Source organism: Diorhabda carinulata, chromosome 4 (genome assembly GCF_026250575.1).
Source record: "Diorhabda carinulata isolate Delta chromosome 4, icDioCari1.1, whole genome shotgun sequence".
NCBI lineage: Eukaryota > Metazoa > Arthropoda > Insecta > Coleoptera > Chrysomelidae > Diorhabda > Diorhabda carinulata.
Window position 1 is genome coordinate 4,420,999 of NC_079463.1, and position 22,394 is coordinate 4,443,392.

General features: G+C 30.9%; 1 protein-coding gene across 13 annotated transcripts; it reads right to left on the reverse strand.

Annotated features, from left to right (window-relative positions):
• Window positions 1-1,516: 1,516 nt before the first annotated feature.
• On the reverse strand, window positions 1,517-22,388 carry LOC130892615 (slowpoke-binding protein). 13 transcript variants are annotated; one of them, XM_057798104.1, is made up of 10 exons: window positions 22,111-22,175; window positions 21,077-21,147; window positions 17,183-17,471; window positions 15,144-15,332; window positions 10,561-10,861; window positions 9,033-9,117; window positions 8,379-8,640; window positions 7,151-7,282; window positions 6,838-6,885; window positions 1,517-1,802 (listed from the first exon to the last, which is right to left on the reverse strand). In XM_057798104.1, exons 3-9 carry the CDS (start codon window positions 17,467-17,469, stop codon window positions 6,867-6,869), a joined length of 1,275 nt encoding a protein of 424 aa, XP_057654087.1. In that variant the 5' UTR covers window positions 17,470-17,471; window positions 21,077-21,147; window positions 22,111-22,175; the 3' UTR covers window positions 1,517-1,802; window positions 6,838-6,866. The 13 variants fall into 13 exon arrangements, with proteins under 13 accessions (XP_057654087.1, XP_057654094.1, XP_057654088.1 ...); XM_057798111.1 differs by lacking the exon at window positions 17,183-17,471 and having other exon boundaries at window positions 22,111-22,388; XM_057798105.1 differs by lacking the exons at window positions 21,077-21,147; window positions 22,111-22,175 and adding an exon at window positions 19,445-19,489.
• Between the last annotated feature and the right edge of the window lie 6 nt (window positions 22,389-22,394).

Below are 22,394 nucleotides of genomic sequence, written 5' to 3' on the forward strand. Positions count from 1 at the left end.
AGTAACTCAGCGTCCTCTTTGAATAGTTAGGCAAATTATAATATATCCAAACCATTTAATGTAACATCGATAATCTGCAAAAAAGGTAGTAGATTGCAAACCAGTACTTCAAGTTCACAAGAGATGGCAATGTTATCGACGTATTTATGTTTATTTGGTTTACAAGCGCGACATCATTTATTATTTATCCACAACTTTAATGAAACAAAAATTGAAATATTTTAATCATCAAGTGTCCACGAATGATCAAATAATTTAATTCTTAAGTAGCACATATGTTCTAAAGCTATTAATGACGTATGGACTAGTTATACTATCATATAACAGATGGCGACATCATAAAATATTTTTCATAAATTAAATTGAAACATACGGTACACATCTAATTTGAATGTGTGGTATCGTTTATTGATAATGTAAACTTTGAATGAGATTCACACAAAATTCTCCTAAGAATCTAGTTATCAAACCTGCGCCATCTTTGTAGGAGTATACAAATTATATTAGTTGCTGAGGGTATACTTTAATTACACATTATTACAACAGATGGCGACGCTGGAAGCTAGATTTTATTCATTAAAAACATATTTAGTATATCTTTAATTCATAAAACAACACAACGATAATGAATCGTCAATGTATCAATATATCCAGTTTTGTGTCAAATCCGCCAACTTTGTATAAATTTATGCTGGCAAATTCATCCAGGGCTCATGACTCAACCTTGGGCCATCTGTATGAAACGTCTATAAAATAGTTGGTTTGTAAATTGTACACGTTATCTAACAACATAATATACGTCATATTTTTTTAGAATATATGACCTTATTAGCACAATATTCAAATAATATGAAGGTTTTCATTCATAACTGAAAATATTAAATTTAGTTAATTGTTAATTTAATATTTATACACGTTATTTCCTTTAATGCTTGATATTCCACCATTGTTTATCCACATAAAAGACATTATATTCCCTTTCCTATAATATTCTTCCTAGAATCATAAGAATTACGTTTTCGATGAATATAAATATAATTTAACGATAGCAAGGATATTTTTTCGTCAACATACAACAACGTACAAGTACAAATTCCTAACCTCAAATTTTATCCAATATCTTTTACCTGGTTTAAAAATGAAAATAACAAAGCTAAGTAAAAAGTAAACAACAAAAAAGTAGTCAATGTATCACTGGTAATAATTATATCTGCTGTAGCCTTGTTTTTGGATGAAGAAAAACCTAAGAAAAATAAAACATAAGGCAACTAAAAAATCCTCGGCGAGAGCAAGTAGTAAATTGAGTGAAAAACCTAAATTATTTCTTTTAATTTTCCGACTACAGCAGAGTGACAACTATATTCATTGGCAATAGTGACTATACTAATTGCTTTTCTCCAGGCATCAAAATGGAAGAGGAGAATACTCATTTATGTAGTTACTAAGTACGAATGCATATTAAAATTTAAAACTATAAAACAAACAAAAACAGTGGGGCTTGAAATAATAACTACAGTTTTCAGAAGATTTGTTTTATTTTTATTAAATTTCAAACAAACAACACTATGAATTATTGCAAAGATTAACAACTACGAATTTAACATAATGCAAACTTTATATAATTTACACGATTGTCTCTGAATATTGATTTTCTGTTTTACGTTTGATCATTCATGGAATTAACAAAACTGTACTTTGACTTTTTTCTGGTTTTCATAATTTTTATCCAAGTTCGAGAAGCAGATGGACTATAACAGAAGAAAACGATGAAAGCAGACAAGAGGACGGCTCTGGATACGTATCTGTCACATTAAACGTTCATATTTATTGCCTTTAATTTGTATCACCTTTTTTATTATTAACAAACACAAAGTTTAAAATAAAATTGTGAAAAATATCACTAGGTATAACATGATCTAACAACTGTTAGTTAAAAACGGCGCAGAAGTCACCTGAAATTTATTATTTTTTTGTCAAAATATAGAATAATTAAAAGAGTGATTTTTTGCTCAATGATTTTCATGACTTTCCAATTCATATGAATGAAGGCTTACAGATTTCATCTAATTTACAGATTCCTACATAATTTAAACTTCCTTATTCATTGAGCCTGTGGTCTCCATTTTATATCCATTGCATTATATTATTATAAATATAACATTATAAAAAAAATACGATTGAAAATATGGCGTCATATTAGATTTGAAAATCAAATAAAAAATTCACACAAAGAACGATACCCGTAAAAAATAAAATTAAGATCGTATAGTTTAAATTGTTTTACGACACCCTCTATCCGTGAAGTACTGAAGCTTCGAGGAGAAAACTATCTCTTAAAATCAAATTATGGAGAGTAGAGGCAAGCAAATTAAGGTGGCGCCGCAGTAGCAAGTGGAAGAATTTTATATGAAGAAATATTTTGCGTTGTTGTGATATTTTTCAGTTATTCTCGTAAAATAATATTGTAAGCTTATCAGGTTATATCCAATTTCACTGATAGGAAATAAGAGATCTTATTTTGATTGGAATACTATTTAGAAGGATACTTATACAAGAAAAACAGTCAATTATAAATAATGAATACCTCATAAGGTTGTCGATCATTTGACATGTACTCTGTGTATTTGAATTTTGTTGAGTGACCGCGATTGTTACTACAATTATAAACTTTACGCTCAATATTTTGAAAATTCAATGAAATTAACAAAAATTTTTAAAACAGTATGGTCTTATTCAAATCAATTTATTTTTATACACTGACAAAAGTGAGGTTATTCGTTTAAAGTATAAGCAGTCGTAGAAATTTGATAATCGTTCAGGTTTGCTGAATCCCCAGCAACGAAATTTTGAATTGCCTACAAATTCTTATGGTGATACAAGATTTTGAAAAATATTTAAATTGAACTATTTATTGTATCTTTAAAAGCTGGAATTTCTGTAACCGTTGGTAATATATCAGCTTCAACCCCAATTATTTTCTAGGGCGTTCTTTATATTTAGTGCATGAGTAAGAAAATAGTATTTGATAATTATTATTAGAATATAACAACGTTTCATTTTTATCGAAAAATATGGTCCATTATTTGGCCACAACGAATGGGTCAAAGCTACGGCACAGCATTTTTCAAAATTTCAGCAAATTATACTAAAGAACACTAAGATAATGTTGGATCAAAATACAACAATATCGAATTCATCGAAGATAAAGTAAATAACATGAAAAAATAACCAAATAAAACTTAAGGTCAAAACTATTCTAAAAAATTGGTATAATAAGGAATTATTGAAGTCAATGGTAAAGCCAGTAGGTTCCATTATGAAGCTTACAAAAGGAGCAAAGGATAATTCCCAAAATAGCAGCTTCTGGAGACATTTTCTGATTGATGAACACTAAAAATTGCTGAGGGTTTTGAAATCCTAATTGCTCCTCTATAGCACAAGGATCTAAGTACATATTTAAAAATTTTTAACTAACATATATCATAGATCAATAAGCTCTTGGTTTGATCGACAAAAAAATAATAGTTCACTAGCTAGAATCTTCTAAATAATAAACAATGTTCCGTTAAAAAAGTGTTATGATGATTTTTCTCTTGAAAAACAATTTAAAATAAATACTAACAGCAAACCGCTAAGATGAATTTGATAGAGATAGAACATATCATAAAGATATCATTTTGTAAAACATAAGTATAAGATTATGAGGAAGCTTCTTCAGAAATAAGCGCCACGTTTTCTAACATTAAAACAATATCATCAACGGATTGATGATTCGGAACCTTGTTTGGAGCTGTTCAAGCAAAATTCAAACAATTTTTCACATTTATGACTATGGATGAGATCTGGAATCATCACTACAGACCCGAATCAAAACTGCAGTAATTTGAGTGTCATCAGAAGTGAATACAAAGGGAACATTCGACTGGAAAGGTTATGGCGTCCGTAGGTTCGAACTCATAGTATTTTGTTCATTGAGTATTTAGAAAAATAAATTGATAACAATGAAGATTAAATTTAATGAAATATTTCGGCACCTACTCATCCTCAGTACTAAAAAAATTTCCCAAAGGAACAATTATCAATAAGGGATCGTTTATCATATAAATATTCCAAAACTTCGCGAAATAGATGACATAAAATGATTTCAAAGAACTCGATTTATGTAAATTGATCCGACAATAAAATTTCTAACAAGAATTCTAATCGAGAAAATACATACTAAATCTCTAGCATTACAAATAAACAAATTTAGAGTACTACCGATTTCTGGTCTTACTAGTCTCTATAACACTACAATCACTGTCTTCGTTGTCTTCTTCTTCTATAATGTCTTCTAACCTCGTCTCTTCTATCACCACTACTACATCTTTTCTAAAACAAGAGCTATTCTAAATAATTCTAGCTAAACACATATCTGAATTAGTTTGACAAACTCTAAAAAATACACCAAGTAATCAAATTTGACCCTGGCTGACAAAAAACCGAAAATACTGTTTTTTTTTTCAAGTTTTATAGATGGAGTTTAGTGCCAAACGAAACAGAGGTTCAGAACTTAAGTTTTTCAAATTGTTCACATTTTCACAATATTACAAAAAGTTTTGGTAATTATACACTTTCACGGTCACCTGGTTTTTTGGCTCTAGAAAATCGAAAAATGGTTGGATTTTAATGATCATGGTCTCAAAATGTTCCTTTTTACAGCGGATTTATAAAAAAAATTAGTAGAAATAGCTGGAATGAAAATTTCTCATAGTTTTACTGTTTTAAATCGTAAAAAAAAACGGTTTTGCAAAATAATCCTTTACAAAAAATTATCTCATTATCAGATAAAGTTCTTATATTTTTTTTGTATTCTACATAAATTAATAAACAATTTTAAAAAAAATCCAAAAAGAATGAGTTTTTCAGTTTTTATAGCTTAAAATGAAATCGATGAAAAACAATCAATTTTCGTGAATAGTTTCGTACTATATTCTTTAATGTTTATAGTTTTTGGACCATTAAAAATCGAAAAATAGATAAATTTTATAATTTTGTTCTCAAAATGTTCCATTTTACGACGAATTTATGAAAAACACGGGGGTAGTGGCTGAATAGTTTTAAACTTTAAATAGTAGAAAAACTTTTTTTTTTCAAAATATTCATTTTTTTATGTAAATTGCGAAAAAAAATATACGAACTTGATTCCACGACGTCAGAAACAGTTACGAAGGATTATATGTAGAAAGTCATTTTTTTTGCATTTAAAGTCATGAAACTGTAAAAAATATTTATTTTTTTAAATTTTCGTATTTTTTTTTATAAATCCGCCGTAAAATGGAACATTTTGAGACCAAGATCATTAAAATCCATCCATTTTTCGATTTTCTAGAGCCAACCTAACCTAACCAAAAAACCAGGTGACCGCGAAAGTGTATAATTACCTTTTGGGTAATTATAAATTATAAAGTGTATAATTACCATAATTTTTTGTAAAGGATTATTTTGCAAAACCGTTTTTTTTACGATTTAAAACAGTAAAACTATGAGAAATTTTCCTTCCAGCTATTTCTACTTATTTTTTTTATAAATCCATCCATTTTTCGATTTTCTAAAGCCAAAAAACCAGGTGACCGTGAAAGTGTATAATTACCAAAGTTTTGGTAGTATGAATAAAGATTTGCACTTTTTGATCAAGAAATTATCAACATTGTCGACGTGCTGAAAAAGTTATTTATATTAGAGTGAATCTTTAAAGTGTCCCACATTTTTTAAATTTGTTCTGATTCTATCTGTATATATTATTTTTATCATTAAATTCCCTTGCCTATTCCTCTCAGTTATTTTTTTTCTTCTGCCAGGTTACCGTATCACTTTTTTGGATTCGACTGCTTGTTTGTATTTCTTCACAAACTTAACCAGAACCACCACTTTTGGTTAACTTCGTAGAAATTGAAATTGTTTTTCATCTTTGTTCATTTCTGTTCTTAAAACTGTCTCAAACAATTCAACTTCAAACCAAATATTTGTGACAGCCAGCAGCAAAATTTCTGTTTCAACTGTGACATGTAATGTGGAGCAATCTTGTTTATTCTTGGTTTAAACTAGAGTTCAAATTATATTGAAAACTTTAGTTTAATCTCCATATGTGATAGCGATTGTCGATGTTGAAAAATCTATACACAAAATTTCAAGCAAACTTTTTTCTATAGTAAATATCGCTAGATAAACTTTTAACCTCGAAGGCAAATACCTCAATCTTCACAAGAACATCCAAAAATGTTATATCAATTCAGGAAAAATAAATTAGGCGCGAGGTTTAAACGCATCGGGTCGTGTCAAATTTGATCAGACATTAATAAGACAAGTAATCAGCTAGTAAGACTATCTACCAGGAAATATTGTAAAATTAATCAATTATCTATTCAGACTATTCATACTAGAATATCCAGTATTGTCTAAATAAAATTTGATGATTGAAGTTGAAGCTTTCATAGCAAAATGTTCAGAGTTAGAAAAATCAAACGTGTTTTCGCTTTATTTTGAAATTAAAACCGCAATTTAAGAAAAAAAAGGTATATCTACACACTATACACCAAGTATCATCATCCAAATAGAAATGTCATCATAGTCTTTGAATCACAAACGAATAATCGTAGCTGAATTAGCGGTTCTAAGACTAAATTTTGTTCTTAGTTGCCAAGCTTGTTTGAATAGTTTGCCCAGACATAGACATAATTGGTTAAGTGTTCAGTATTTATGTACTCAACCTCTAATAATCTACAGACTTCAAATCTACTATTGAAATAAATTATTTAGAAGCCGCCATGCAGAAGCAATTGATCGAAAAAGTCTTACCAAAAGAAATGTTCATGCAAACCATGGTTCTAAATCGTCTGCAGCACACTGCCGATTGCATGCAAAAAATAAAACTTAATTTCTACGTGCAAAATTAATAAATATAGACTAAGATCTCATTATCACCTAAAGAAATATAATAATCGGGAAGATAACGTGTTTTCATACTTACAGAAGGCTTTTGACTGTATCAAATTTATATTAAAAATTGAGAATTTGAGGTCCGAATTTTTAATATTGGCAAGTCAGTTTCATATAGTTAAAGATAAATATCAACTGAATCTAAATTGCAAAAAAAAATTAATTTTCTTACCGTCTTAAAGGGGACGGCGGTACGGGATTTTTAACAGATTCTAGAAGATCCAAGACATCTGAATTAGACGTACTTTGAATTATACTGGCACCTCTCAGCTCTCTTAATTCCACACCACGAAAAAGGTCACACCTATAAATGTTTGTTTCCTTCAACATTTTAAATAAATATATATATTTTTCTAGTCAGAAGCGAAACGACAAGATAAAATAAAATCCAATTAAACATTAACCTCCAAAGCTCAAGAAATTTTAATGAAACTATATATATTTATTTATATATGTTGAGTTTATGAGCGTTTTAGTAGTGAGATTGTGGCAAAATTGAATACCGAAGTGTACTATTTCTATTATATCTCCTAGCTTTCGAATACTTATATATTCATCATCAGGGACTGATATTATGGTCAAAGTACAATGTAAAAGTATAACAATAAGAATAATAAAATAATTAAGTAATCTCAAGCACTGTACATCCTTTGTATCAAATAATAATAATTACTCAAATCTTGCTATCCTGTTTCTTCCAACACAATTCCTAGGTATTGAAAACCACTAACTTGTTCTATAAGGTCCTCCTCAATACTGATTTCGATTTGTTCTTTTCGGTTTGCCACAACCATAACTTCGGTTTTCTTTTTGCGCATTTCCATTTCGTTTTCTGTCATTATTTAGTTTCAGTTGTGTAAATTTTCTTGTATATCCTTCTGGTTTTCTGTTTTGGTCATTATATCATCATCAAGCAGCAGCATAGATCTAGTTTATTAATGAGTGTTTATTTTCCCTAATTCCCACGAAACCTTGACTTATCATACATCAAAATCTTCCTTATGAATCACAATATCTATTGATAAAAATTCGTTTAAAACGGCAAAAGCAACAATCTATAGATTGATTTAGTTTTCTTTTCTGCACTTCTAATTAATTCATTAATAAATTTTAAATTTTAATGGGTTCAGTCTGCCTTCTTATCGCTTGTCTTATCTTTTGCTTATTATTCTATTTCTCGTTTTTTTGTACAAGTATTCAGTAAGATTGGATAGACAATAAAAAATCGTCTGTAAAACGATCCCAATAAAAACATCCTCATACCCTACATAGTCACGATCTCAAGTAATATTTTCACGATCGTCCCCAACTCTTGAAAGTCTGTTTATCTTGTAATTGAAATAAGCATATTGATTAAAAAAAATCAAAGATTGATATATGGTCACACTGTAAATATTTACCTTACTAATTCATCTAACGTTGGAGTTCTGGTTGTTTGAAATATATAATCGAGAGTTTCAGCTACCTTTGGTGCTCTTTCTAATTCGAGTTGTAGATGAGCTGGCGTAGGAGGTTCTGGAAGCTCGTATCCAGCTGTCATTTCAAAAAGTAGGTAACCGAAAGAAAGAGTTTCGGGAGCAGATGGTGGTTTCGGTATCAAACCCAGTAGAGGATTTTCTAAACCAGCTAATCTAGCTACTCCGTTTTGAATTATAACGTTACCTGAAATAATGGATATAACAAAGAGAATTGTGGTTACAGTTAGAGGCCTTCATGACTGACGGTTTTTCTACAACAATGCCAAATTCTCAAATCTTTCATCCGAAAAATTCTAATTTTTAAATTTCCTACGGAGAAGCTTTGTTTGTAATTGAAAAATTAACTATTTCTCTCCAATTTTCTTTTGGATTTTGTAGCTACTCTTAAATTTATTTAAATAAATAAAATCCATACAACAAATTGTTGTACTATAAGAAATGTATATTTGAAACTGAGTGACCTCATTGACACCTGGGCGAGTAGAAATTAATTTGTGATGTTTGGTGGAATGAAATCGACATTTTAGCTCAAAAACGCATCGAATACTCGTAGATAATTTAGTTAAAAATTCTCACCTGAATGCAGATGATATAATTGTGGAAAATATCGATTCCTCAAGAAAAGTAAACCTTCCAAAATTTGACGACCCAGACATTGTATCTGTAAAAAATATTTTTACCTTTTCAAGTTCTGAATAATATTTATTGGTTATAAAATTCTAGCATCGAGTACCAAAGACCTGCTCCACGTGGGGTCAAGTAAATTATTATACAGGATGTTCTAACAAATAACAAAGCCCAAGTACGCAGTTATCACTTGTAGGAAACATAAAATAATTGAGTTTCGAGAATTGTTACTTCCTTGAGTTCTGGTGTTCAGCAGTTAAAGTTAAAAATAATCATCAATATGCATTTTAAATAAAAAGTAAGGTTATCGGTTCAAAGCTCTGGGTCCATTTTAATGGCGCGATTATAAATAAAGGGATTTCCACAAAAGTCCAAAGAACATTGTCGAAAAGTATATGAAGGTATTCTTTTATAAGTTGAGTCACAAGATGAATGCAATTCCTTTGGAACCCTTTTTCAGTACCTTAATTTTCCCTTACCAGTTCTACGGTGGCGTTTACAGAAAACTTTGGAAAATAAACTGGAAATCTTGAGAAACTCAACGTACTCTGCTGCTTGTCTTTATGATGAATTTCAACAAAGTTATTAAAGTTTGTTTTTTCCTGCTCCAACAATCTCGTAGTGGCGGAAATAAGAAGAAAATCTTACATCCTGGTTTTCAATCTCGTTTTATGAGAAAACGAATAATTGTACGAAAAAAAGACAAGATGTCAGATTTGTAAGAAATTTGATAAACTTTCAACTGGTACCATAATCGATTTGTGACGGTCTCTCAAGTAAATTTTTATTTCTTTAACGTTCCTTGTTCTTTTAATATATTTTTAATGTATAAATTTTCAGCGTTTATATCCACGTTTTCCAATTTTGTCAAGAGGTATCTCTGAATGCGATATCCGCTGTCACTCACTAAAAGATGTCTTCCGAAGTGTCCTTTTTTCAAACTGCCTCCTTGAACCACTGTTATTGAATTATTGAATATTGTCTGGTTGTGAACGGAACCTGGCCAACCAGCCAAGCATCAGATACAGTTTGTACGTTTAATGCAAAAAAAGCCTTTTCGGGCCCTAAAAATTTCTGCCTGGTGATTGTATAAGAATTAAAGTACAATCAATTGCACTTATCGGGGGAAATTGGCAATTCGATTCATCCCGAATTTGATTCAATAATGCTGCAAATGTAGTACGATATCCATCCATCACATTTAACTGGTTAAAGAGACGCTTGGACAAGCTTAGAATTCAAACATAACTTTTGTTTGCATTTGACGTTTATCGCTAAAGGAAACTTTGATGTGCTAAAGTAAAACATTTCTAACTTTACCTTAAAGTTGAAAAAACATTATTAAGTATAGTTTTTAATGTTACATTTTAAATACATGAAACTATTTAAATAATCAAGATCAATGGGTTATATTAAACAAAAACGTCTTCTAATATCCATAAGTTTTATATTCAAATAAAATTGATCGTCCACTTACTGTTCTCAACGAAAGTCCTTCACTTTTGGACGTGTACTTTTTCTCATAATCCTCATGCCACGCAGACCCGTAAATTAAATCTTTTAGGCTTCCGGTGGGATTTAAAGGGGTTATAACGGCAGCGCCGGCATCCCAAAATTCTATGTCCAGAATTGGATGAATATAGGGATGTTGCAATCCCCTGAATAAAGCTAAAAGTGTATCTTTTGTCGCTTGGGACGGACTTATGGGACAATTTGACGGAAGAGGTAGTAAAGCTAACAGTCTTTCTGCTCCTAGAATGTTATCTTGGACGATAAACCTGTAGAATACGATTTTTATGGATAAAAAACTATTTTCAAATAGATATTTGAATATGGGCAAAAATTTTGAATAAATTAGGCTTAATAGTCCGTACCGTTAGTTCAAAATTATAACCTATTTGTAATACTTGATGTCAGTATTATTATAGAATATAAATATGCAATCAAAAAGTAAAAGTTTAGTCTCTACTTAAGGGACCTTCTGTCTTAAGTTATTACGTAATTACCTAATCTAATAACATTAGTATTAAAAATCATTCATGTTCAAATAAAATAGATTGACTTGGCCATCGCAAGAAAACGCAACGCTCGACGTGGTGGAGGCACTGCCATGCCATCAAATATTCGAAATACTTCAAATAATAACAAAACTATGGAAAATTGAGTTTGATAGCATTATTTGAAAAACTAATCAGTCTAATAACAAAAAAACTGATTTGATAAGGCTTAGTGTATTTTTTGGTATATAAAAAAACTAATTCTTTCAAAAGTCATTCGTTACAACATAACCTAACTTTTAATTAGACGAATCATTTAAAAAACAAAAGGAACTACAAAATATTACTAATTCTATATTCATCCTTGTCATTTTTAAAGTTGTTTTTGTGAAATGAATTTGATATTTCATAACAAAATTGAAATACCAAAAAGATCCTAATCGATTGGTTTCAAACAATTCAGATCATTACATTAATTGAACACAAAGATTTTATGAAAAAGTTTTGGAAAAGTACTGCCATCTGTGATTATACGAGTCTTGTTAGGAAACTGAATAAATCGAATGAATAAGATATTTACAATGGGCTGGAGTTTCTGAAACGGGAACCCACCGAGTGGTTTCAAATTTTCACCCTATACTCTATTAAACAGGACACGTTGCAAGGATACAAGATAACCGATGGACAAAAAGAATTTTAAATTGGAGACTGAGAACAGACAGACGAAATCCAGGAAGACCCCCTACGAGATGGACTGACAATATTAAGAGAATACGGACAAATCGGGTAGTGACCACTCAGAGCAGAGAAAACTGGAAGCATTTGGAGATATAAGGCTAAATGATGATGATGATGATGACTCTATCAAACACTAGATGCCTGTACCTAAAGGGATTCTAGGCGTGTTGGAAGGAAAATTTTTCCGAGCCTAACCTAACCTAACCACGTATTTTCAGCTAGATTTTTCATGACACAGAAAAACTTTCCAAATTCTTTCATCTAGCACCGTCATATTCTTTCAAACCATTTTGCAATCCGATTCTCTTACACCAAAGTAGAAAACTTTTCTTTGAGAGACGCCAAAAATCCTTTTAGGTACAATCATCTAGTGCGAGTATTTGGTAAAAATTTCGGTCCAGCCATAAAATGGTAAGGATTAATACAGTATCCTTCCAACTTTCTAACTACTGCATTTTGCGTGAATCCTTTTAGATCAAAGAAACATTTTTCAAGAATCATTCTAACCATTGATGAAAGCTGCGTAACATTCTATTCAGTAGTTTTTGATCGCGACCAGATACAACTTTTATAATTGTCATATTGATAGCACAATGATTTCTCATTTCTATTAATAATATTTGGTGTTAATCAATTTTTATTTATTCATATGAAATATGTCTTTTCTATCGAGCTACTTAAATAAATCATATACGTTTTCATTAAAATTTCATTAAAGCGTATCAAATTATTCAAATGAATTGCGTGAGCATGAATTATACAATATTATAGTTAGCTCTTTGGTCGAGAATAATATCATGAAACGTAGATCTAATTAAAAATGAAACAGATTAAAAGATATGTTTTTTAGAATTGAAATTCAAGTTTATAACTTTCACAATTTTCAATTTTGTGGATATTATACTTTGTTAAGCTATTATTTATCATAATTCTGTCTGTTTTCAAAACAATAAAAACGATAATAAGTCATTTTTTGCTGAAATAACCTCTAGTGGGTGCACGTGCAGCACATACTGAATCTATCTCATGGTCAGAACATATCCAACTTATTTCTAGTGTGAAGGAGCAGGATAAAAGGTGTCGAATAGTGTATATAACTAAACACACAAGTCACTTTAGCTCTCTTAATTCTTTTAACGGGGTGATTGTCATAGTACTTGTTAACTAGTTTATCTTATCCCATGTTTTCGTCTTTCATATCCCTTTCAGTCCAACGAAATTCCTGCTCTATCGCTATGCTTTTTCCCCTCTCAGTTGCTATTTCATCATAGCTTTTGTTATTATTTGTTATTACGTTGTGCACCACAAGTTATTGAATCATGAGCCTTCGCTTCTTTTATATTCATAAATGGGTGATTCCGTTCTAACTGTGATATTCAATGTCCTGTATTGTTTTTTTGTACTAGTCATTAATTAATAATAAATTAATAAAAATTTTGTGTTAATTGAATAATTCTTAAGATATTTAAACATTATTTTTATACAATATAACTTGCCACTTAAAGAAAACTTATACTACATCACTTGAATGTCAGTACCGTGTCATGTCCATTCCTAGAATTTACCGATAAATTATTAATTTTTTTTGTCGTAACAAATGATTTAAACTAATTACCTTATAAATTCTAATGTTTATGATCAAACTGAGGAAAATTGATGCACTTGTTGTTTAATATCTTAAGTTACCATGTCAGTACCGTGGATAAATGAGTCAGTACCGTGGAACTCAAAATCCGACATTTGTGTCTTGCTCGTGATACTTTGAAGTTGTAGTAAATTCTTCTTAGAGGTTTATTTTTACAGTAAAATAGATGAATAATATGCATAAAAAAGTTAGAAAAGTTAAATTTTAAAATCTTGAAATTTTGAATACAAAAAATCACAGTTAGAACGGAATCACCCAAATATCTGAATCATTTTATTCTTTTTCCATCACTATTTATTGTGTCTAATATTTCTTCGTTATTTTCAACTATTCCTCTTCTCCGATTTTCAATGGATCCTTATAATTATTTTCTTTGTTTATCCTTTACTTTTCTTTCATTTTTGTTATAGTTTATGCTTATATTTTTATAATTATCCTGTATATATTCATCTTTTTTTGTACAAAAGTCAGTCAGAAATTTTATTTGTTTTATATTATGCTCAGTTTGTTGTCCTTATATTTTTCTTAAATCTCCGCTTTTACGTCTACTTTATCGCTTATATCATCACGACCAAGTATTTAAATTTTTGTACTTCTACTTTTAATTTTTTATTCCCATTACTCTGATGTTTGAAATTTCATTAATTAATTAATCAAATGTTTTCTTAATCTCCTTCAACATTTCTTCACTAATATGTAATTTGAGCTATTCTCAGATTTCCTTTTTGAAATTTTCTTCAAACTAAATCAGAAGCCAGCCATTTATGTATCTAAAACTGTCTCTCTTTTTTGTATCAGGATGGTTACTTTTGATTGCCTTATTGTCATATCCATTAGAGTTCTTAATTTTTTGGTTTCTTGTATTGAAAATTTCTCTATAAATGCCTTCATCTTTAACGATTCAAAAGCTTGGTCAAAGTCTAAATATAACATTTTTAGACGACGCCATTTGAAAGTTATTCGTTCTGTATTCGTTTACATACCGAAAATTGCGTTTTGAGTGTTCTATGTAGTGAAAGTGACAGTTCCGTACTGCAAAACACTTTCAGGACGCTCTGGAGTAGACAACTTCAATGTTGACAGTTGACAGTTTCACTTCGATGACACAAACACGTTTACAGAGATTCAGACTCGTCCAACAAAGTAGCACTTTGAGTTCTTGGCATACAAATAATTATTTTACTTCATATTAATGCTTATTCTATAAGTTATTTACTATTCTAGTTTAATAATTACAACTGTTGTTGATCCATCTTTTATGAAAGCACATTAGTATTTTTAATGTATTATTGCATTTTGATTGGTTTCTTTTCTATGTAATTTACCTACTTTTACAAAAGTTTACTTAATTCATTATATAATGGATTCAAATAATTTAAAAACACTGCACTGCATATCCTCCAAATAACATTTAAATATTCTACTAGCAACCATTTTTTTTCTTTTAAATATGAAATATAGGAAAGAAGACTAGACCTTGAAGAATCTAAATTAAAAAAATTTAAAATTGTGCAGTAGAAGCTAAAAATTACTTGAAATTAGATAATTTTGAAAAATTATATTCTATTTTCTTTTTGGTTATGTTTCCCCCAATTTGGAATTTATATTTATCGGAAATATAATAAAATATTAACTAACATGTTTTTGTTTAATATTTAGCAATAATATTAATTTACTTACCAGTGTTTGTCGGGTCTAGATCCGATAATATCTAATTGAGTTTTTAATTCGTATCTATCGTTGTTCTCAAGATTATTTCTACACGTGATGAACGCTCCATTACGAATTTGTCGTTCTTCGCGAAATTTCTCGACTCCTCCATCGGTCTTTAGGGCGCTGTATTCATGCTTTTGGCCGCTTCCCTGTTGTCTGGAATTCAATAGTGGAAGCGAGATATGAAAAATTAAAAGAAAAATACGCACTCTCTCAGTTAGGGGATGCCCTCTACGAAAGTTGTATAGCATTCAATAATCTACAACTTTGATTGTTTAACTTACAACTTTCATATGCGAAATAGTTATGATTCAATAACTAGAACCAGAATCACCATTGCACTCCCAATCGAAATTTACCTACTTTCACTTATTTTTGTGAAAATATGAAACTATGTCTATGAAAGAGGTAGTTTAGAGATTGATCGCCCATTGTTCGACAGTTCTAAATTTAGATCAGTAGGTGTAGTAGGTAGTCATCAATTTTTAAGTGGATTTTGTACACAAAAGGCCGCGTTTCGATTTTCTTTTATGAAAATTTCATTTCCTTCGAGTGAACTGTAGATTGTAGAATTTATACATAATAATTTCATTAATTCGCACAGCTGGATATGTAATTTAAATTTTATGATACGAAGTGTTCCCGAAAAGTTGAAATGACTATTGTCTAAGATAGAAAATTCTCGATTCCACTTTTTAATATTCTTAGTTACCGGCTAATTTTTAGATCACGTGTATTAGATCAGTAGCTCTAGTAACATTATTGATGTTAGATTGTTAATGTATAACTCAGTTAGCTTCAGCAATTAACAGATAGTGTCATCCTGGACATATTTGGACACTATCGGATCTAAATTTGCCTAAAAATGTAGCTTTGTGCAGTTTTCTTTTACATCTGAGTAGACGACAGCTTTTAACTTCTGATGATGCCGAAAGTTATTGCCAAAATCATTTCAAATTTTAAATTCTTCAGGCGTATAACCCATCATTATGAAGTGGTGTGCTGCAACTGGCTTTGTGGTGCAGTGTTTGCCACTTGAAACACTGCCTCTCATTCCTCGGATCCTCAAAAGTAGTTTAGCTAGAGCAACTTGCAATATAGGCGACTAACCTCACTTTTGTAAGCTCTACTCCAGCAAGCTCGTCAATAAAATTGCTTAAGCCTTGTGTGGAGTTTTCAACAATATATTTTGTTACTCAGGAATTCTACTTATTCCTGGTAAAGAAGATCCTCAACTCAGTATTAGCAGTTGCTCAGTATTCTATTTTCGGATATTATTATGAATGTTATTTGTAAGATTCTACGTGTCCAGCCCCGCATGTTGCTTATGTTTGTTTTCTGGCCAAAGAGGTAACCACAGCAGACTTGCTAGTCGGACATAGGAGGAGGCAACATGTACCCAAAAGCTATATAGTACAAACAGGAAAAGAGAGGTGCAAAAAATTCTGTTAGATACAGATACTAACTGCACTAGTGATAGAACATTAGCTTCCAGACGGAATGTGAAGGATGAATAGCCCGATGAACTAGACCAAGTACCACACAATCCCGCTTTAACGTCTTCTAAATTTTTTGTTTGTTTTTGAGATACATGGAATAGATAAAAATTTCGAATAGGAATGTAATTATGGAGGGATTATGGGAGGATTAACCGACTATATTATATGAGAGAAAAGATGTAAAAGTGTCTAGCTAAACGCTATTAATTACAGTTCAAAATGTCAAATGTCAAAATGGCGCTCGTCTATAAACATTGACGTTCTGTTGACACGATTACTGTTTATTCTATCACATGGAAAATCATTTATAAACCAAAAATCGAGTGATTTCGGTACTTAAAATATTTATAAACTTTCTTGATTTACGCATATAAAAATTATCAATTATCAAAAAAAAAGGCACGAGTTATTCTGCTACACCGTGAAAAACAATGAAAAAAGAAAATTTATTATCGAAAAACAGCTTTACTAAAATATCGAAAACCAGAGACATTAATATCATCATACCGTTTTCCAAAAAATAATTTAACTAGTGAATCTACTCGTTGTGGTGTGGATTTCCCTTCGTCACTCTTATTTTCTGAACTTTGACTTCTAGTTCTAAACGCAGCCCTTTTGTTTGCCGCCGCTAGCGTCGAAGCGGAAAACTCGGCGGCGCTATGTGTTCTTCTCGTTACTCTTTTCTTCTTTTTCGTACTTCTAGATCTGGCTTGATAAAATCTTTCGTGGCCTATCACATCAGGTTGCTTATCCTGATCTTCTTTTTTATTGATGCTTTGGTATAAGTTGAACATAGCTAGTATGTCAATTACAACATGATTTGTCACAATATTGGAAGGAAATTGTATGTTGAAAGGTTTGTACACGGGAAAAATTGATATAAGAAGAAAGAATTAAAAAGTATATTCAATGATATAATTAGATTAATTTTATTAATAAATGAAATTAAAGAAAAAACATCGATGCTTCGAGTAAACTGATAGTCATACTTGGGCATACATTCATTCATTCATTCATTGCATGAACAGTTGGCAGTCAAAAAGATTTGTTAGTGTTGTATACTGCATAATTTGACAAAAAAATCTCGTGTCGAGTGGTGCAAACAAATACTATGCATATGGACCCGAAACTAATAACAATCGATTGTATGGATCCAAATACAACAAAAGTTGTTCGGGCACGAAGTACTTCGAATCAAATAGTTGCTATTTTCTCCGTATAACTGGACATACCGCAATCCTTCCATTAGAGCAACGTAGAATGATATACCAGCATTTCTTTGCCAGAAAGCAGGGCAACCAATTGCAAAAGACGAATCATTCTGCACCACGACACTTTGAGTTCTCACACATCGGTTCAAACAAAAACGTTTTTGAACAGTCAAAATATCGAATTGAGTACAGTCTTTGTTTGGCATCCAACGATTTTTTCTTATTCCCGCAGTTCAAAAATAAATTGCGAGGTCAACGTTTTTCTACATCTGAAGAAGCGAGAGATGCGTTTGAATACATGGTTTGGTGGTACATCAATCGGAATGGAAAAAACGCTTCGACAATTGGTTCAATTGCATTTAATGATCTTAATGAATAATATTTTGGAAAACAATGAAGTTTTAGCAAATTATAAATACGTATCTCTTTGAGTAAACTATTATCTAGCTTCCTTTTTATCTTATCAGTTTGAGGCGGCCATTATACTTTCAGGCTTCAGGCATTTGTTTCACATTGTTTTTCTGTGAAGTTGAACAAATTCAGGAGGCATCGCCAACGTTTACAGTATATTTTATGTCTAGATTTAACTATGTGTGCTTTTCAACAATGTCGAAAAAAAACTTAATTTCAATATAAACGATAGTTGATGAAGGATTTAGGCAAAATGCTAATAATGCTGACTAAAACTTTTTTATGACTTTGTTACCGTTCATGGAACAATTGACGTTAACGGAAAAGTTTGACTGAAGAGAAAAGTTGACGAAAGATGACAACGATACCTTTAGAAAGCATGAACAAATGCACAATAAGGTATGAAATAATTTTCAGGATTCAACAATCAAGGCTTATGTTTGTTTTTCCTGACAAGAAATTATTTTTTCCATCTGATGTTACATATATAAAACATCTTCTTAAAAGAGTCTGGCAGGGTCTTTTTCGCTTTAAATTCCTCCGGATTCTTTTTAAAATGAAATCAAATTTCCCAAGAGACATCCACATAAATTAGAAAAATATTTTAGGGCGGATTCTGAGTTCTTGATAGAGATGATGAAATTCGTCATATTCATGACATATTTCGTTAATAGGGTGGACACTGCACTTTTTCTTAACCTTCGCCGTATAATACTAAAATTGCTCGATAAATTAAAAACGGCATTCTGATAACCACTACACTCAATTGGTAAATATTTCATCTATTACGCCCATTGCTGGTACTAAATTGGTTCATTTTTCCAACTCGTATTTTTCTTCGAACTTATACTGAATCGGACTAACAATAACAAAAAGAAATAGCGGCATGAAATTGAATATTGTGGGACAAAAACATCCCGATGAATAGAAAACATTATAGTTCAAAGTAAAGCTTTATCGAAAGGTAGCATCTGAAAGAGAAAACGAGAATTTTCTTGCTACAAATTAGTGTTTACACACATTCGTATATTAAAGATAAATAATTACGAGAGCGACTATGATAAGCTTTAAATATTTAATCAAAAAATTGTATATCAACAATATGATTAGGGTAAATTTCAGTAAAACCTTTCACACAATTTCTTACCAACTACAGGCAGACTACACACGCACTTGAGAGTCGCGTCGAAACTAGATTGAAATTTCTTATAGCTTGTACGGATTTAATCCATTTAACTAAATTGTACGAGTATAATTTCATTTACATATTTTATAATCCGATTAAGGTTTTTGTGTATTATTTGTATTAATATATGTATAACATAAGATATAAACCACCTACGTTCATTAAAAAAATATCGAGGAATACCTATGAGCTCCAATTTTCAATATAAATAAAAATATAATATAAAAGTGAATAAAGAAAATAAAATTACTAGAATTGTTGAGTAAGTTTAAAACGAAATTGGGGAAAAAGATAACATTTCGAAGCGACCGAAAGGCTAGTGCTGCAGTGCAAGAAAGTCCTACAAAATCTGGTGAGTGATAGCTGCGAGATCCAGCTCGTTTGGGTACCTGGCCACTCGAGCAACAAGGTCGATAATGAAACGGACTCACATCTCACAATGATTGTATTCATCTAGAAACACTTCGACGCGGCAGAAAGATGATTCCTCAAAATCTGGTTGCAAGATCATTTCGGTGCTTGCCCACTCGAACTACAAGGGCAACGATGAAACGGACTCACTCGCCCAAAACCCATTCTTTGGGTAAATAAAAGTGTAACTTGCAGGGCGAGATCGGCGGAGATGGATGGAGGCACCTGGCAAGAGACAAGGCATAAGTAGATGGTCCTTTTACCAAAAAATTCGACTAGAGACCGTACTTTTAAGCGGAAACGGTCATCTAGGACGCCGTGGGCATCACGGACGATATAGAGTACCGCATGTGCAGGGATGAGGATGAAACTGCAGAACACGTCATCTATGAGTCCAAGCACTCACACGAACGCGGTGCAAACATTCGGGCAAGTCTCATAGCTTGGGTAATGACGTAAAAAGGTTCAAGTCAAAGCGCCTGATTGGCTTCTCAAAGAACATCGGCCTTTGGTAATGTCAAGTGGGACACGACGCAACTATCTGCTATGAACGATGAAAACTTAGAAGTTCATAAAATCTCGTAATTATATTTTTTGTTCTTGATAATAAAATTAAAAACATATCAAATTGATATAAAATTTTCATCAATTTACAGAACGAGTTACGTAATCCAAAGATCTTGCGGGCTTAGCCGGGTTTGTAGCTGTACGATATAGTCTTTATATATAGTATTTCATCTTTTTGTTTAGTCTCCATGGCGTTCGTAATAAGAAAACATGGAAATGTTTATCACAATATATTTATTTACGTCTTCCAAAGTTACTTGAATGATTCAGTATCGTTTGTTTGTTGAGATCAATGAAATCGAAATAACATTTCAAATAGAAAAGTAAATATTGAAAAATATCAAATGAGGACCTGTATATTGAGGGTAAGAAGAACTATCCCATACGGGAGAAATGATGAAAAACTGTCTAGCTGAACGCAGACAGTTTAATAACTAGTATATCCAATATAATAAAAACGAAAAAGAAAATCTCAAAATTCTGCTAAAACTTTGATAGTAAGACTTCTATACATTCCGAAGATTTCCATTTTCATAACAACTGACTAACCTTATGAAGGTAACTGATTTTAGAAAGGAAATTAGAGATAGTGAGGAGAAAATTATTATTACTTACCTACATTTCCTAATCCAGAAAACGGCTACTATAAAAATTCCAAAAACGATTACAAGAAGCGATGTAGTAATCTGAAAATTAGATTTATAATCAATGTTATAAACGCCGCTAAATTAGCTACAAGAAAGAACGAAGTAGATTTTTTATCAGCTCGCTTATTTTAATTTTGCATCCTGTAGCGAGGGATGATCGTAGGAGGATGGAAAAGGCTGCAGCTTCTTTCAGTTGGCATCATTTAATAAACAACGTTGTCAAATCTATCATTTACCATTTCATATTTTTTCGTGCTAGTCCTTTCGCTAGATGCTTCGACAGGCATCAATAACGAAGCAGCTTGATGATTAAATTGTATTTAAACGTATATTTATTACCTAATGATTCAAGATTTCATGTTATTATTTTTACTAAATAAATAAAAGCATAAATAAAAATAATATTGTTTAATACGTGAGTAATTTTAACCATAATATTACACAAGACAATCAAAGAAGAATTTTTTTATATATGAAGTTCATTATAATAGTTGTAATGCTTTTTATATAAGACAGACATATTAATAATTAGACAAGAGACTAAGAAGTCATCAATTCAATATAAATAAATAAAACTGCAATAACAAACTACGAAATAAAGTTAAATATAAAAAAGATATTTGGAAAATGGTTCATTTATATGAAAACGCAAAATTTATCTATCTATTTATTAAATATATTAAACTGATAATTACTTATTTTTGTTATTAAAAGTCAATGTTTAACTATTAAGAATGAATATTTGTACGGTTAACTCTTATCAAATTTAAGTAATTTTTTGGGAAAATTGCACTATTTATTGAAATTTTTTTAATAAAATATCATTATTCGAACTCAAAAAAACTTGATCAATTTGTCTATTGACATCGCAGTGATCGTATTTTCTTCTTCTTGCAAATTTTACAATTCATGGTTCAATGTTCAATTTTTAAGTCATAAATTGTATTAAAAAATATTTTCTATAACATTTTTTTATAATTTTAATAGACACTAATATCTTACCCAATGATGCCCTTCTGTTACTTGTTCTGGTTTTGCAGTGTTCACTTTCATTTTTAAACATTTTCATAAATAAAATTATTCGTAACAACAATTTTTTTAGCTCAATTCAACATTTAAAATAGCCGATTTGGCAAATAAAAGCAAAACAAATACGGATTATTTCTGTTTCCGTTGATGATCAACAACGTGTAAATGCTGGAGGAAATGCCGTAAAGGGCCGCGATCACGCGATTCCCCTGAATGCACGCATCGTTTTCTCATAATATCGTAGGCAGCTTGGCATT